The following is a 17,249-nucleotide window of genomic DNA, read 5'->3' as shown; positions in this document are numbered from 1 at the left end:
TTATTTGTGCAACACGCGATTTAAATAAAATAATTTAGTTCACAATTCAATGAAGCAGAGTGGCGCAGTGGAAGCGTGCTGGGCCCATAACCCAGAGGTCGGTGGATCGAAACCACTCTCTGCTAAAATTTTTCTTTTATAGATATTGTATGATTTTAATGTTTCAGAGCATTCTTTCCAGTCTTTGGTTATCTACCTGCTTCTTTTCGAAGTCTGAACTAAAAAATATTTTTGTATGAGTAAAAATCTAAGAGAGATGGAAGAATTACTCACCGCCTGACTCGCCCCAGGTTCTCGGGTCGTGTGAATGACGTATGATTCGATATGAATAATGTATAAAATTTCATAACAAAATTACGAAAAACAACGAAGTTAAAACGAAGAAATATTTCAAAATAAAACTGAGACTCTATGATGTAGAAAGAAGAAATAGTCATTTTGTGCGAATACTTGGTGAGTTGAATGTTAAAAATGCTTTGCTCTTAAACATTATGATTCATTCCATGACGATTCAAGTAATATATTTTTACGCAGTTTAATCATTAATTTTTTAATAAATTGGAGGAGGGCTGTTTTGTTTCCTGTTTAATGAATAGAGAATCTTTCTATGAACGAACAGATCTGAACTCGTTGTGATCTGCAATTGAATGAAATTACAAAATTTACAAAATACATGACGCATTTCGTTAATTAAATTGTTGTTGACAATACGAAAAACGCAAGTTCAACATTAATCACGTCAAATTCAAGACTTTTTTGCAGATTTTGAAGGTTGCGGTGGCTTCACATTAGCTCTATATTGTCCAAGATATTTTCCCGATGCAAAATGTAGTACCTCCTCTAGCTCAATGTGCCTACTACAAGTTGCTTTGATTCAAGATTTTAGAAACTTTAATATATTTTCAACCTTACTGTATTGTGGTGTTGTAGTAAAAATTTAGGCAACCATGGCAAAGCAATCGTAAACTGTCAAATAATAATCCTAAAAATGATAATCATTCTCGGTTACTCATGATTTTCTACAACAATATACCATAGCACAGAGTATGCGCTTTTGCATAGACAGACATGTGCAAAAGACTGACCGGCAATCAACTAATATATTTATAGATATTTAGTGTTTTTCACGCAAGTTTAATTTGTCATTTTGTTGGTAACTTTTGAATGAGTTCAGTAATGTTTCTATAAACCAACACATTTGAATTCTCTCGAACTTCATTGACAATTATTACAAAAATTTTCGACAATTTGGAATTCTTTATTCAAAGTGTTGTAAGTAGTATTAGCAACAAAAGTCCAGCAATAATCATGCGAGAAACAAGACAGTTTTTTGCGGATCCTGTAGGTTGTGGTGATCCTGTAGATCGTGGTGATCCTGTAGATCGTGGTGATCCTGTAGATCGTGGTGATCCTGTACGTCGTGATGGCTTGACTGGCTTCACATTCTCTCTAAATTGTCCACGATAATTTCCAGGTGGATAGTAACGAAAAACAAGTATAGTACCTCCTCTAGCTGTATGTGCCTTTCCTACACCAAGTTGTTTTGAATTCACCCAAACGACCTGAAGAATATAAAAAACTACGAACTCATAATTTTCTAAACTTCTACTCATTTCCAATGTTAATGAGCTGCACACATCAGAAAAGTTCACTTAACTTCCGTATTGTATAATGCTTAGAGCGAAACTCTGTTTTAAATATTTGCAAAAAACAGACAACTGGTAGACTGTAGACGTTTAAACGGAATTGTGATTATAGTTTAGAATCGAATGATTTAGGCCATTGATTTTGGATTCCTGTATAATGAAGTCTCCAATCCAAATTAAATTTCATGCAGATATCTAACATCTTTGACAAACCTGTGTAAAATGACCTGTGGCTTTACTAAATCCTGGATTTTTATAGTCGTAGTCATTCACTTCGTTGTAAAATGCTGTAGTAGCACGTTCACAGGAATTGACAGCGTCACCTGAACTTGCATAAAGATTTTCACCCTGGTTTCTATTCTCGGGGTCATGTTCAAGTTTATTTTGTCTAGCGAGATGGTTGGCCCATTTTTGAGCATCGTTTTCAAGACTTGTTGACCACTGAAGATTCGGTGCCTGACAAGAAAAAAAACAACAACATATTTTTGGAGGTGATTCAGTTTATTCATGGCCGACGATGGGTAATTTCAATGAAAGAATAATTTGTATTCTTTCCACTGAGGACAGTACGATTTATGAAAAACTGACAAACAGGTTCTTTTTATTACTTGGTGTAATTTTCTGTACTTGTTATGCCACTCAAGACATTCATCTTTATTCAACGGATGATCTGCTCTAACGGCTATGATAAATTATAAAATGAACAAATATAAAATATTCTATTTTGATAAAACGTTTGTGCACGACGAACTTGCATTTAACTCATAAAGCCAAAGATCTTGACAGAATATTTACCTGCAATGATGCAGAGATAAAAAATAGCGCTGTAAAGATTCATTTTCTTTGTAAATGTTTGAAACTAGAAATAAAATACTTGGTTGCAAAACTTTATCATCATTTCAAAGTTATTTAACTTGTAACATTGATCAAAGTAGATGAATTTGCAAGGTTCTATTCATATCCTATTCTGTTCTATTCATATCCAAGACTGTTCTATTCATAATTCATATCCTATTTCTAAACAGAAGACAACAGCTTAATTGCTATTCGAATTTATAGACATCTAATTTAAGTCACAAATGCTTCAAACGCTCAAAATAGGGACTCTTAGGATAAAGAAGTTGAAAGAAAACTTTTGTCGAAAAAACATAATTTACTCACATGACACTTCCAAAGGTTTTAGCTGTTTTGTACTTGGTGAACCAGCTGTCTGTTGTCAAAAATATCGCTGAGTAGATAAATTCCGGAAGTCTTGTGACAGGTTGCGTAGTTTCGCGTTTGTTCAACGACAGGAAAACAAATATCTGTTTTGCTCGATGATATGGTACTTGACATTTGATGTGAAGGTTCTTTGTGTGTATGAAAACAAAAGGAGAAGTATATTAAAATGTTTTTCAATGGATGGAGAGAAAAAATTTATTAACATTAACCACTTCAAATGTTTACAATTTATAAAATTAATTTTCAACCTTCACTTTTACACACGTTCGATTTGTTTTATGCTTTTCTTGTCGTCACAATTGCTATGTCTGTTTTTTTATTGTCGACGTAGAAAATTTATCAATGCATTGCACAGTGGAGTTCTCAATAGACTGTATGGAAAAATTGATTCATTAGCATTTCCCATCCGTTTCCTTTGGCCTGAAATGCAGCTGTTGATGTAAAAATTGTGGTTAATTCATAAGAAATGACATTCTCATCTTTAATTCAGCTAAATGAGGGGGAGGGGGGCTCATATTAAGATATCGTTCATGGATCACAAGCATGTTTTTGTGTCCATCAATTTGTTCAAGAAGACTGTATCTCATCTTTGATTTGTACTTTTTCGACAGTGTTCTTGAGTTTAATACAAGTCTTTTTCTTTTTCTTTTGTTCTTCTTATTCTTGGATTTTTAACATTAACACTGGAGGGCCCAAGGGGTCATATATGACCCCACGATTTTCATGGGCCGATTTGAACCTATGCGTTTACACACAATAAATATTGACCCTATTGGGCCAAAGTCCCATATATGACCCCTTATTCGTGGAGGTCTGGTAGCTATTGCATATGCTATGTCAGCAGAATATTTTCACAAAGATGGCGTCCTTTGCCCATGAGTGTGTTGATGTTTGTTGGTGAATTTCAAGGCTCCATCATGCTTTTATAGGGACTTTGTGAGAAAATCACTGCACACTGATAAATATTTAGCTCTTCCTTTATCTTTCAGTAGTTTTTTGTGCAGTATTGTTGCTTTCTTCATGAAATAAATTCAATTTGAAATATACGGGTCATATATGACCCACTGGGCTTTTACGTCAGGTGAGCCTCTTATTGCCTTGTTGATATATAAGCAGTTTATATTGAGCGTATGAACTATATTGTAGACGTTTTGTCGAATTGTTTGTTAAATACAAATTTCTTATTTGTATATATGAATTCATTTCGTAAATTTTCAGTGTTTAAATCTTTTCCTCTTCATTGTATTAGTCAATCATGTCCACAAAGAACAATGATTACACAACCAACGATGTTCTCGCAATTCTTGATGGTGACAAAAGCGATTTCAGTGAGGGTGGTTATACTGATTGGTCTGAAGATGACAGTATGTCTTGTGGGGACAAATCATGGAGCTTGGCTGAGGCTGGTTTTCAGAATGAACCAGTATTGAGTGGCAACGAAGATGATGGTTGCAATTGCAATGGTGAAGATCCCGAGGTTTATAATAGTGCTGAGGACATACCCTTGACTGCCAGATTAGTCAACAACAAGAATCGCAGTGTCCAGTATATATGGAAAAAGAAAACATTCAAGCCACAGAGTGACAAATTTCAAGGAAAACTGTGACGCCACAGATCCTATTGGTTTGTCTGAAACGCCATTACAGTATTTCAAGCGATTCGTTACTGACAAAATGTTAGAGCATATTGTGGAGCATACCAACCGATATAGCACACTGAAACATGGAAGATGTGCCAATGCATCTTTGAAAGAAATGGAGCAGTTATTAGGTATGTATTTCAAAATGGGTCTTGCTGAAATGCCATCTTACAAAATGTATTGGGAAAATGGAACTAGATACCCAGCAGTTGCTGATATTATGAGCAGGAACAGGTTCAAGCTGCTTTTGGGTACAATTCATTTTGTGGATAATGAAATTGTTACTGATGACAAGAAGAAAAACAAGCTTTGGAAAGTTCAACCATTCTTGGAAATGTTTCGCATGCAATGCCTTCAAGTCATTCCAATTCAGCATCAGTCAATTGATGAAATGATGATTCCATACAAAGGTAAGTTTGGCAACATTCGTCAGTATGTAAAAGGCAAACCCCATCCCTGGGGATTCAAGGTTTGGTGTAGGTGCTCACCGAGTGGCTTGCTACATGACTTTGAAGTCTACCAAGGAAGAGTTGAGGGGAGAAAAAAGAGTGAATATGGTGTTGGTGGCTCAGCTGTTTTGAAATTGTGCGAAACTCTAGAAAAATATGCTCAGTATAAAATATATGCTGACAACTTTTCACCTCTATCAAGCTGATTGAGAAGCTTTCAGCAGATGGATTTTATACTGGAACAGTGAGGCAAAACTGTTTGGGCAAAGCCTGAAATCCAAGCTTTTACCAGAAAAAGATCTCAGTCGAAATGGCAGAGGCTCCTACGATGTTAGAGTTGAATCCACCAGAAGTATCGTCTGCCTCAGGTGGCTTGATACCAGGGCAGTCACCATGTTATCCAACTATGCTGGCGCTGAACCAATTGACCAAGCTCGTCGTTAGGATAAAAGTACTAAAGCATACATTCAAGTGAACCGACCTTATGTGATCAAGGAGTATAACAATTATATGGGCGGTGTAGACATGTTAGATTGTCATATTTCCAAGTGCAAGTTGTCACTCAGATCACGCAGATGGTACATGATTCTGTTTTGGCATTTCATCACTCTTGGTATGATAAACGCATGGCTCATTTACCAGCGATTGTGAGCTGTTGAAAGTGACAGGAGTGACGTGCTGAAGCTCCGTGAATTCCAGGCAATGGTTGCACAAGGTTTGACGGACGTTGGAACCAGCAAAAACGTGGTAGACCATCTGAGGAGAAGTGTACCCCAAAGGCACAAAGGTGGTAAGAGTAGAACCATGTCAGGACGACGATATGACCAAGTTGCACATTGGCCATATAAGGGGAAAAAGACGAGATGTGCTGTATGCAAAACGATAAAACGGATACATACTGTGAAAAATGCAACATTCCACTATGTTTCAATGAACGCCGAAATTGTTATAAGGTATATCATGTAAAATAGTTTTTGCTATGTTCAAATCTTTTTTAAATTACCCATTTATATATTTTACCAGACACATACAGTTTTATCATAGTTCTTTTTTTTATAAACGGTTACAATTTTAATAAACAGTCATTATTTTGTTGTTAGTGTATTGTATTACTTAACACCCACGAAGGCCCAATGGGTCACATATGACCCATTGGGCCAATTTGTTCGGATTGCACGAAATTCTTAAAAAAGACCTCTGTTATGTTTAACCGGCCCATAGTAAGTGTTCTTGACTGATAAAAAATTTTTTTCTCACGTAAGCAAATTTTGGGCCCTCCAGGGTTAAAATATACAACAAGCTTCACTGATCACTTATTGTGAAAGGTACGTCTTCTGTGATCTTTTCCATCCGTATTTACTTGTCTTGCTTTGTCGTGGTCATTATTGGCATATCGTCATTATCCAGGTCATTATATATTGGTCATTATTGATTGTTATTGATATATTAATCACACCAATGTCACGTGCAAGATGATCTCACTCTAAACAGTAACAAGATGGCGCCGGTTAGTGAAATAGATCAAAATACTTCAGTTACGATGGCTAAGGAACACACAGCTGCTATTACGAGAGATTACATTTCACAGCCTAGGATAAGTATGTAATTTTTAAACTGGGCAGATTTTTATATGAATTTTTAGTTTGGGTGAAATTTTTGCCAAATATGATTACTGTAAATGTTTGACATGAATGTCGTAATTGTCGTTTGAAGTTTGACTTCTAAGATTATTTATAAAATGTGTTTTGTGTGTAGCTTACAGAACTGTGTCTGGTGTTAATGGACCTTTAGTTATATTAGATAATGTCAAGGTGAGCAGTATTGTTTACTGTAACTGCATTTGGTTTTGAATTTTTCATACCAGAGTTCTTATTTCATTACTTTGTGTGAATGAAATTCTTAGTTTTTTTCATTCCATTAGTTTCCAAAATTTGCTGAGATAGTCACACTTACATTATCTGATGGATCCAGACGAAGTGGGCAAGTGCTAGAAGTCAGTGGATCTAAGGCAGTTGTTCAGGTAAACTGCTTGTATTGATGGAACATTTGTGGATAATGTAGGTGGTTGAAAGGTACATTGATTGTTAACTTAGGTATTTGAAGGAACATCAGGGATTGATGCAAAGCATACAACTTGTGAGTTTACTGGAGATATTTTAAGGACTCCAGTATCAGAAGACATGCTAGGTAAGGATGAAATTTATATTTATGTTGATCATTATGAACATGAAAGCTGGTGATAATTACATTGAACTATAGGAAGGGTCTTCAATGGATCAGGAAAAGCTATTGATAGGGGACCTTCAGTACTTGCGGAAGATTTTCTTGATATCAATGGTAGGATATATTTAATATGTCTCGACATCAGTTTACTTGAGTATTCATCTTAAATTACATTTACATTGTAATATTTAGGTCAACCCATAAACCCGTGGTCTAGGATATATCCTGAAGAAATGATACAAACAGGAATATCAGCTATTGATACAATGAACAGGTTTTCCAATTAAAAAAATATTTTGAAATAATCATTGAACATTTCATCATGATATGTGCTTATTTCAGCATTGCTCGTGGTCAGAAGATTCCAATATTTTCTGCTGCCGGTCTTCCACACAATGATGTAAGTAATGAGTTTCATTTTCAACCTACCACAATAATGGAAGTTTGCTGCTTCGTCATGTGATTTGGGAGTAAAAACTCACTGTTGGACGTCTGTAGATTGCAGCTCAGATTTGCAGACAAGCAGGTTTAGTGAAGTTTAACAAAGGAACGAAAGATGATCATGAAGATAATTTTGCGACAGTCTTTGCTGCTATGGGAGTATGTAAATTTAAAATATTTTTCAAGCACTTATAATTGTGTTTAAGTCTACAATAATTGACGTCATTTTTAAGGTTTACAATAGATGACGTCATTTTAAAGTCTACAATTGATGACGTCATTTTAAAGTCTACAATAGATGACGTTGTTTTAAAGTCTACAATTGATGACGTTATTTTTAGGTAAACATGGAAACTGCACGATTTTTCAAACAAGATTTTGAAGAAAATGGTTCTATGGATAATGTTTGTCTGTTTCTCAATCTTGCCAACGATCCTACGTAAGTTACGTCATCCGTACGTAATTTACGTCATCGCACGCATGTTTCGTCTTCCAACGTCAATTACGCCACTTTGCATAAGCTACGTCATCCTCTTGTTGTGATTGATATTCCTTTGGGTCGTCAATTGTGGAAATAGCTACTGCATCTGCACTGAGTCGTTTTACGTACTTTTTATATCTTTTTATTTATTTTTTATGTAGAATTGAACGTATTATTACTCCAAGATTGGCATTGACAACTGCAGAGTTTTTGGCTTATCAATGTGAAAAACACGTTCTGGTTATTCTTACGGACATGAGTTCTTATGCAGAAGCTCTTCGTGAAGTAAGTTTAACTATTTATTTTCATGTGGTGACTAACACACTTCAGTATGGATTAAGAAAAATTTTCAGGAAGCGGTTATTTTCAAAAGTTTCATCATCAAGTTTCATCCTAATTGATTCAGGTTTCGGCAGCTCGAGAGGAAGTGCCAGGTCGTCGTGGATTTCCTGGTTATATGTACACTGATTTAGCTACAATTTACGAAGTATGTTTTTCCAACATCCTGTTTTGCTGTAAGTTTTGCTGTGTAATTAATGTCGCTTTCTTGCTCTGTCTTCTTTAGCGTGCAGGTCGAGTTGAAGGTCGTAATGGTTCCATTACACAAATTCCAATCTTAACAATGCCTAACGATGGTATGTGTTTCGGTCGAGATTTTATCCATGACAACGACTAAAAAATTTTATAAAATTTTACGATAAACAACTATGAATTTATGGTAGATATAACTCATCCTATTCCTGATTTAACTGGCTACATCACCGAGGGGCAGATCTACGTTGATCGTCAACTACATAACAGACAGGTAAGATAAAATAAAGAAACTATCTGACCGTGAGGGGAGGGGGGATATACCTAATAATGTCCTACATTGTACATGTCTATCCTCACATGAATTTAACACAAAATAGTACTACCCAACACTGTTCGTCATTGTAACAGGTCTATCCTCCCGTTAATATACTACCAAATACTACCCAATATTATCCTACATTGTACAGGTTTATCCTCCCATTAATGTACTACCATCACTATCAAGATTGATGAAGTCAGCTATTGGTCATGAAAGAACAAGACGAGATCATGCTGACGTATCCAATCAATTGGTTCGTAATACTTAGAGCACTTTGACTCTACCTCCTGGTTCCCTGTTCCATACCTACCTACCTTTATATATTTATCGCATTTTGTAAAATTTTCATCTGTTGAATTCTGTTTTATAGTATGCAAATTACGCTATTGGTAAAGATGTTCAAGCGATGAAAGCCGTAGTTGGTGAAGAAGCTTTATCAGCTGAAGATCTTCTTTATCTTGAGTTTTTATCGAAGTTTGAGAAGAATTTTATCAGCCAAGGTATTCTAGCTAGCTATGTTTCTGATGATAATTTGTTCGCAAGTTTGAGAAGAATTTTATCAGCCAAGGTATTCTAGCTAGCTTTGTTTCTGATGATAATTTCTTCGCAAGTTTGAGAAGAATTTTATCAGCCAAGGTATTCTAGCTAGCTATGTTTCTGATGATAATTTGTTCGCAAGTTTGAGAAGAATTTTATCAGCCAAGGTATTCTAGCTAGCTTTGTTTCTGATGATAATTTGTTCGCAAGTTTGAGAAGAATTTTATCAGCCAAGGTATTCTAGCTAGCTTTGTTTCTGATGATAATTTGTTCCGCAAGTTTGAGAAGAATTTTTATCAGTCAAAGTATTCTAGCTAGCTTTGTTTCTGATGATAATTAGTTGGCAGTTACCTAGATGATTGTGGATTATGTTTAAGGTTAGTGTTAGGATAACAGTTTTTAATTATCTAGAGTAGCGTTTTTCTGAATATTATTGTGGATTATATTTAAGGTACTTATGAGAATCGTTCCGTATTTGAATCTTTGAACATTGGTTGGTCGCTTCTTCGCATCTTTCCAAAGGAGCTGTTGAAGAGAATTCCACAAGATGTCCTAGCTGAATACTATCCACGAGATAGTGCAGCAACAAAGAAGGCAGAATGATGACAAACAGTTAAAATTTTCAAGGAGGTTTGTGCAAGTATAAATGATCAAACGTAGTCAAACTGAATGCAATGGTAATCACAAAAACGAATTTTTACGCAGTTACTTCACGCGGTAATGACGTAACTTACTTCACGCGATAATGACGTAACTTAATTTCATAACTTTCTGATCACTAATAAATTATTAATCGCCTGAATATTATGCAACAAGTTTCACGTTTACTAAGATTTACACACAGGATTAACGTACTAAAGTTTGTGATCAAAACTTAGAATAGTCAACTACTTTTTCATTCTTGTTCAATGTCGCCATTATCCATTCTGTGTTTAACTCCACGTGGAATGTGTGTATACACGTAGGTATAAGTTAACTGCTGGTCACTGTGCTTCACTTTGCTTCTAATGTTTGTATTTGCGCTAGTTGCAGTGCTTCGTAGATTCACATACTTTCTTGTGATTATACAGACTTTAGTGAGTCTGTGCAGCGTTGAGTGTTCCTTGATTCTATTTCGTGGAACATTTAATTTCCTCTACATGAAGTAGTCCTAGGTTCTTTTCTTTAAATACACCGTCTTTGACTCATTCTGTGCTTTTTGAGCTCTTCATTTAAGCAAACTTTATTGGTTGTTCAGTCTTTGTTTTCTCCATTTTATTCGTCTATTTTGAAACCAAACTTTTACTTGTGTCTCACTAAGTCGTAATGTCGACGCAAGATAACGTCTCTCAATACCCACTAGGTATTGTTGTTCGGCGAATTCTTTCTCCAGTCTTTCCAATTGTTCTGGTGTAAATATTGTTCTTATACGTTTTGGCTTTTCTTGTGTCCATAATTGATCATCTTTCTCGTCGCTTAAAAAGCTTCTGTCCTCATTGCAAATGTTTCCTGAAATTTAAAATTTGGTCTATTTAGTAAGTGTAAGGGCTCTTGTTATTCTTCACCCGAGAATTGACTCGACTGTTATTTTTGCTATAATTATACATTCGACAAACTTTATGAGTTATTTTTCCTCAGTTCTCCCACGCCAACTGTCCTAACAAATTTGTTTGTTTCAGATTGACATTTCTTCATTTATTTTAAGTTATTTAATTTATTTATGAGTACATCGCTCATGCACAGTTCATAAAAGAGCATACTAATTTAATACGTTACCACGCGTCGATTATTGATTACGAAATCTTACCGACATTTCAACAATTTAGTCATCATTAAGATTTTACTCGGATTTTTTGACCTTTTTACGATATGAAATAAGTTTAGATGGGAAAGATGCTTAAAAACATTTTCAATGCTAACCAAAGCAAAAAAATCCTTAGTTTGTATCTGTAATATTACTCATTTCATACTTTAAAGAAATCTATATTTGATTGATTATACTTTCGTGATGCTCAATTTTTTTCTGAAATCCATTTATAAAATACAATGAAACACGGTACGGTCGGACTTGCAGTTTGTATATTTCAGTAGTTAGTTAATATTTTACGCGTTGTGTTTAACGCACGCGCAGTATTAGCGTCAATATGGATTTATTCGCTTATAAGACTCTATTACTATTTTGCCGTGAGCTATTACTGTATTTCCTGTGTTACTGTTCAAACAAGCATTAAAAATAGGTTCACATCCGATCTCAGACAATAATCGAGTGAAAATGTTTCGCATCATCTACGAAAAGCTCTATCATTATGGAATTTTCAAATTAACTTGCAAGCAAAAAGCTTCGGTTTAATCTAAATGAATATAAGGCATTTATTATTTATGTGTAATAACACTGTAATTGCTTAAGTAGCAGTTTCAATGTTTCTTCCGTGTGATGGATTTGATTTGATTTCATAAATAGATTGTAGATGTAAGCTTATTCTCGATTAAAATTTTGCCTGTGTATGTATATAAGTGTACTACTTTCTTTCACAATGTTTCAAGTCATTGTCTTGTTTCTTCATCTATAAATAGGATGTAAATAGAGTCACCCGTTGTCTCAAATAAAGCTATAGAGACATTATTTCTTTAGCTGTTAACACAAACCACTGTTTAGTTTATACAGCAATTTCATGCTTATTTTGACAACTGTTCACATTAATTATGTTGTAGTTTATCTCAATGAAGTAAATATACAAAACCAACAGAGACTCTACTTTTTTGTTTCGTTTGCAAAACTTGTACTTTTCGTTTGCGCTGTTTCGTGTGCCTTCGAAGCGGGATAAATTTCTGCGCTTTTTTGTGTCGATTAAGTCTTCAATGAGGGCCAGAATTTAATTTAATGAATAATAATACGAAGCAAACTTGGAATAACAGCATTTAGGCAAACTGAAGATTTTTTGAGGTCATCATTTATGAGAATGAAAGTCGTTGGTTGAATTTAGATTTTTGCAATGTTTGCATCACGAAGAAATTTATACAATAGTCTTCCTCGACAGCATACTATTTTTTTCTTAATTGTATACAAGCTGTATGTTTGTTTGAACAGGAACAGTCATATGGAAATAGCTTGCATTTGCCTAAAGCACTTCATTTTTCAGGTTCTCTTCATGCTCTAACTACCATTAATTTCGCGGTTAGATTAGCATGTACTGATGTGCATGAGGATATATGATTAGAAAATATTTTGTAGACATGTAGATTTTTCAAAATAAAATGAATTTTCTTCATTCAGAGCAACTTTGAACTCACTCATTCTTAATTACACTTCTGTATGATATTTAGGAATATACTTTCTACCAAAAATGATCCAGTTAGCGAAAACCTAGATATTTCCAATGTTTCTGAAAATTCAGGCGCATTGGAAGGATGAGTTTATTAGCAATCGAGTACTTGTTGATCAATGAAGTATTTTTGAAGATTCAAAATTCTTTATAATGAGACAATTACCTGTCTTAGTGGTACATTCTTCCTTTCTTTCCATCATTTCTGCATGTATATAGTGACGCTTCATTTTTGAAGTTTTCATCATCGCTTGCGGTTTATGTGTCATAAATAAACTGTCTGTAAACGTTGAACTTCTCGATGGCTGTCTTTCATCTTTATTTTCCTCCGTTCCAAGAATAGAAGAAATACTAAACGACATCCGTGGCTTCGTTAGTGGTTTTTGCTCGTGAAAGGTGTAATGCGGACTGCTTTCCTCTATTGAATATTCACTGGAGCCGGTTTCAAAAGTAGGGTAATAATGAAAAGTTTGGTTTCCAAATGGATGTATTGCGGTAAAGTTCTCCCAATTGTACGAATCATATTTTTCTTCTTTGCAAGTTTTGATTTCTGGTGTCATTTCTTCTTCCTTCTTCACTGTGGTCTTTTCCATCTACAATACAAAGTGAAAACGTCTTTGATTTTTCCTTTATATATATATAAATAAGACTGTGTTGCAATTAACGGCAACTTTGTTCAACTTATCACACGTTTTCAATGGAGTTGGAACAAAAAACAATAGTAAGTTGCTATTCAATTCAATAATGACATAAAGCACGCTTGTTATGCGAACTCTTCAATATGTTTTGTAATGTGTGTTTATTAGTTTCTATTCATTGCCCTTTCTTCTAATTAAGCATTCGCACTAATTACGCTGAGAAGTTTGATCGGCAAACAAAACAAAATATTCTATGGTTTTTTTACATGGAATATTCTCATGTAGGAAAGCGTTTATGTATCAAGCACTAAATCAATATATTTACAATAACAATGTGCAATTATATATTTTAAAATAGATCATTTTTTTTCTTCTCATACTATTTTACGATCTGGACAAACTACTCCCAATCAATGCTAAAAATCTTTGTATACCCACATCACATTTTCCTTGCCTATCTATAAACGACAACGATGGCATTGAGACATCTTCACAAGTATCAAATAAAGGAAATTCCGAAATCGACGAGTTCATATATATTAAAGAATTTTGGAATTATGTTTCTATATCAAAACAAATTTCAAACATAAAACAAATTTCAATGGCGATGCTTTTTATTTATAGACGTAAATGCTTTAGTGATAAATATGCTATAATAACGTTTTCTTGCACAGAAATCTGTAGACGTAAACATGGATATCTTTTTTGATGTGATCTGTGTCCTCTGCTTTATGATACTTGTGTGTTAGGTATCTATCAATTTATAATCGTCGATCTTAACATCTTGTTATAAAGTATCATGTATATACATATATATATATATATATATATATATATATATACCACGTTTTGACGACAGGTTGAATTTTACCTTGAGACTTTTCTCACTTCAGCAACATTTTTGTATGAAAGTAATGAATGGATATTGGCTTGAAATTAAGTAGTGTGCTTTTAAAAAAACATCTGGCTGTTGTTCTTTTTAAGCAGTATTTATTCATATCCCCCCCACCCACCTGCAGCCATAGCCATCTATGCTCCCTACTTAATTACAGACTCTGTATCATTGCAAATACATGTATTTTCTGTGCTAGAATAGATACGATCTTAATTTGCAATTGTTTCGGCACTCAACAATTATCTCCGATGAAAAAATTTCGCGACTTTGTGCGTCATATCTCGCCTCGTTGGTTTTCAAATCTTCAACAGAACACTTCTGAGGAGTGCTTGCTAATAAATCTTACCAAAGTGTAAGAATGTTTTCGTGTTTATCTGAAAACTACGCGAGATCTGAGATCTGTAATTGTAACTTGCCACGATGAAAATTCTAACACTTCTTTTCAATAGCTCTTTTTTGATGTTAATTGCCCACTCCCACTTTTTCGTTGTTTGAAAGCCGTGAACAACGCTTCATCAATATATACGCACACGTGTGGGTCTATGTGCTGAATAATAAACTAACTAAAGCAAATAAAGAGTGTATGAGTGCCTAAGAAAGTCGAGTTTCTTATTTTTTGTTTTGTGAATATGGAAACTCTTGATTTGTTTTTGTTTTATTTTTTGTTATCCCCATGCATGCATTCCCAACACTTTAGTTCTGGCGGCATTAATTCAACTTACCTTTTTTCACTGAAAAATCCTCAAAAAAAGAATTCTCGGAGCTGAACGTTATCCTGTATTCTATAATGATATTTCTATGTATGTAGCAATTATCCTTTGTCCAAACAAATATATTAAATTGTATCTCTTGCGATTTCTATGCTATCGCGGAGAGAATTTTCTTCAACTACTTTAGAATTTAATTCGTATGTCAACTTTCCAGACACTTATATTCTCTACATGGGCGATAAGCCATCTAACTTGCTAATTACTCAAGCTATTAATTGCTCAAAATAACAAAATATATCAAAGACAAGCATTAGGCTCTCCCCATTCATCTGTGTATACATTCACTGTATATTTATTCATAGTTCATGGTCGGATGTTCTATCTCTTTTAAATTTACTCCTCCGTGCGGATATTGTCCTATTCAAATACCTGAATATGTTTTTCAAAACACTTCTTACATTAATTGAACAATATACAAAATATATAAATTAGCAAAAACATAAAAATCATCTTATAGTTGACGGTTGCTTAGTACAAAATGAACTGTTGAAATATTTCCTTTTGCGGTTTTAATAGAAACATATTGTCTGATTAATTATTTATCTCATTTTCTCGGTTTTGTGTCAAAATTCTGGATCTTTTTTTTTTCATCTGACCGCATCTCGGTAGCTTATTATAAATTAAATATTAAGAATTAAAATAAGCATATTTTGTTGTACAAGTGTAAAGGTCTGGATTATGTGTTTGACTTGGGGGAAATCGTAGAAAAAAAGTTGAAAAAGTGCAGAAGTAGTTTCCCAAAAATGTACACAACCACTTTAATGAATTAAAGAGGCAACTTATGATTTATAGAAAAATTTTGATATTTGACTTAAGTAACATTAAAACTCCCCTTTCTAAGTACTTTTTATATGTCAAATGGACGTAGTCTGAGATCTGTTGATATGCGCAGCAGAAAACGTTTCAGATGGTTTTTTTCTCATTATTCTGCATGCAGTTTTTAATGGTATTGTGTAAAATAAAATGTAAGATACATTTCGTGCATTTGTTTCGTACTTTCAATGAGATGCTGTTATATTTAAATTATTGTATAACTGATATCTAGTCAACAAATTCAAGCAGGATTTCTTCATCACGAGAGTATGAAAAATTTTTTTCCAAGTTTGAGTCTTGGAGCATGTTGTGGAAGTAAAACTGATGATCATTGGGAAAAATATTTTTCTGATCAGGTCTTGTTTTCGTCAGTCGTGATATAATTAGGATGTATTTTTCGTCAAAACAATCCTTATTCGTCGGCCATCTGTTTTATTGTTACTCCATTGAGATTAATAATTCAAGATTTTTCTTATATTCTCAGATGTCTGTATGATAAGGACTGAACACGTTCTGTTCGCGCACACATTATTTGCTAAAATTATAGGAGTTTAATGTGACCGTGGATGGACCTTTAAATAGCAGGCCTAATATTATCGTTACGTGTTTTAAACCATCAAGCACTTTCTTCTTTCTTGTTCGTGTAAAATGTTAGTATGTCATCAGTCTGCATACCACTAGGAAGATCATGAATTTTCAAGATGTTCTTAGGTATCTCTTGCTACGATAACTAAACCTATCTTCCAAATACTTCAGACTCTTCCAGACATAATGAAATGACTGCTTGTAGCTATTATTCAATGTTATAACATAATTTCATTGATAAATTCAAAGAATTCTCTCCTGTTAGTCCTTATGTCTACATCTTTTTTTCTCAGAAAAAAGAACTAGTGACTAAGTTCACTAAAATATTGTTCTGACACGAGTTTTCAAACGTTAAGTTAAACACAAAGCTTGATTTACTCCAGGAAAAAAAAGAACCAAAAATTTGAATACTCAACAAATCTTGGGAAATTTACCTTTACATCTTCAGTCTTCATGAAGCGTAGTTCATCCATTCTAAATCTTCATTCTTAAACAAATGCAGCCAAACGAACGCGATGTCGACTCATAAACTTATTTTTAAACCAAACAGTTCATTTATTTAAGCGACAGATGTATGCATTGTTCATGTAAAATGGCTGTAATATGTACACAGGTTTTGTATGAGAGACATATGTATTTCGAACAATGCCTTATTTATATACTAATTTACTGGGACAACTAGAGTGTATCTGTGATTTTATAGATTAATTTAAGTTTTGTGCGTGAATTGATTTTTGAAGGGTGGTGTTGACTGGG

The 17,249-nt window shown here is 34.1% G+C and overlaps 3 protein-coding genes, 1 long non-coding RNA gene and 1 other non-coding gene across 6 annotated transcripts; 2 read left to right on the top strand and 3 right to left on the bottom strand.

Moving 5' to 3' along the window:
- The first annotated feature begins 53 nt into the window (after positions 1-53).
- On the top strand, positions 54-125 carry Trnam-cau. The gene has a single exon. It is a non-coding gene; the product is annotated as a tRNA-Met (tRNA).
- A 1,058-nt stretch (positions 126-1,183) lies between these two features.
- LOC124444708 (Golgi-associated plant pathogenesis-related protein 1-like) lies at positions 1,184-3,315 on the bottom strand. The gene is made up of 6 exons (XM_046995345.1): positions 3,116-3,315; positions 2,808-2,995; positions 2,442-2,505; positions 2,255-2,328; positions 1,860-2,102; positions 1,184-1,562 (listed from the first exon to the last, which is right to left on the bottom strand). The coding sequence occupies exons 3-6, from the start codon at positions 2,482-2,484 to the stop codon at positions 1,263-1,265; spliced, it is 660 nt and encodes a 219-aa protein (XP_046851301.1). The 5' UTR covers positions 2,485-2,505; positions 2,808-2,995; positions 3,116-3,315; the 3' UTR covers positions 1,184-1,262.
- A 2,668-nt stretch (positions 3,316-5,983) lies between these two features.
- On the bottom strand, positions 5,984-6,995 carry LOC124443848. The gene is made up of 2 exons (XR_006947768.1): positions 6,909-6,995; positions 5,984-6,438 (listed from the first exon to the last, which is right to left on the bottom strand). It is a non-coding gene; the product is annotated as an uncharacterized LOC124443848 (long non-coding RNA).
- On the top strand, positions 6,425-10,292 carry LOC124443845 (V-type proton ATPase subunit B). The gene is made up of 16 exons (XM_046994382.1): positions 6,425-6,553; positions 6,711-6,766; positions 6,877-6,975; positions 7,049-7,142; positions 7,215-7,292; positions 7,371-7,452; positions 7,521-7,578; positions 7,677-7,778; positions 7,961-8,058; positions 8,262-8,385; positions 8,507-8,587; positions 8,666-8,735; positions 8,823-8,905; positions 9,102-9,206; positions 9,324-9,453; positions 9,942-10,292. Exons 1-16 carry the CDS (start codon positions 6,454-6,456, stop codon positions 10,091-10,093), a joined length of 1,512 nt encoding a protein of 503 aa, XP_046850338.1. The 5' UTR covers positions 6,425-6,453; the 3' UTR covers positions 10,094-10,292.
- LOC124443847 (homeobox protein ceh-9-like) lies at positions 10,255-17,062 on the bottom strand. 2 transcript variants are annotated; one of them, XM_046994385.1, is made up of 3 exons: positions 16,928-17,062; positions 12,959-13,385; positions 10,255-10,978 (listed from the first exon to the last, which is right to left on the bottom strand). In XM_046994385.1, the coding sequence occupies exons 1-3, from the start codon at positions 16,964-16,966 to the stop codon at positions 10,713-10,715; spliced, it is 732 nt and encodes a 243-aa protein (XP_046850341.1). In that variant the 5' UTR covers positions 16,967-17,062; the 3' UTR covers positions 10,255-10,712. The 2 variants fall into 2 exon arrangements, with proteins under 2 accessions (XP_046850341.1, XP_046850343.1); XM_046994387.1 differs by lacking the exon at positions 16,928-17,062 and adding an exon at positions 15,048-15,400.
- Between the last annotated feature and the right edge of the window lie 187 nt (positions 17,063-17,249).

This window comes from Xenia sp. Carnegie-2017, unplaced genomic scaffold, assembly GCF_021976095.1.
Source record: "Xenia sp. Carnegie-2017 unplaced genomic scaffold, XeniaSp_v1 HiC_scaffold_21, whole genome shotgun sequence".
Lineage (NCBI taxonomy): Eukaryota > Metazoa > Cnidaria > Anthozoa > Malacalcyonacea > Xeniidae > Xenia > Xenia sp. Carnegie-2017.
This window is presented reverse-complemented; position numbering and strand designations above follow the sequence as displayed.

Coding starts and splice junctions, on each gene's coding strand:
- LOC124443847 (XM_046994385.1), bottom strand. CDS start 16,966: ATGGATGAACTACGCTTCATGAAGACTGAAGATGTAAAG. Junction 13,386..16,927: donor TGAAGACTGAAGATGTAAAG/GTAAATTTCCCA, acceptor TTTGTATTGTAG/ATGGAAAAGACCACAGTGAA. Junction 10,979..12,958: donor AGAATGTACCACTAAGACAG/GTAATTGTCTCA, acceptor TTTAAATTTCAG/GAAACATTTGCAATGAGGAC.
- LOC124443845 (XM_046994382.1), top strand. CDS start 6,454: ATGGCGCCGGTTAGTGAAATAGATCAAAATACTTCAGTTACGATGGCT. Junction 6,976..7,048: donor GATCTAAGGCAGTTGTTCAG/GTAAACTGCTTG, acceptor TTGTTAACTTAG/GTATTTGAAGGAACATCAGG. Junction 8,906..9,101: donor GTCAACTACATAACAGACAG/GTAAGATAAAAT, acceptor TACATTGTACAG/GTTTATCCTCCCATTAATGT.
- LOC124444708 (XM_046995345.1), bottom strand. CDS start 2,484: ATGAATCTTTACAGCGCTATTTTTTATCTCTGCATCATTGCAG. Junction 2,103..2,254: donor AGTACAGAAAATTACACCAA/GTAATAAAAAGA, acceptor TTTTCTTGTCAG/GCACCGAATCTTCAGTGGTC. Junction 1,563..1,859: donor CCACAGGTCATTTTACACAG/GTTTGTCAAAGA, acceptor TATATTCTTCAG/GTCGTTTGGGTGAATTCAAA.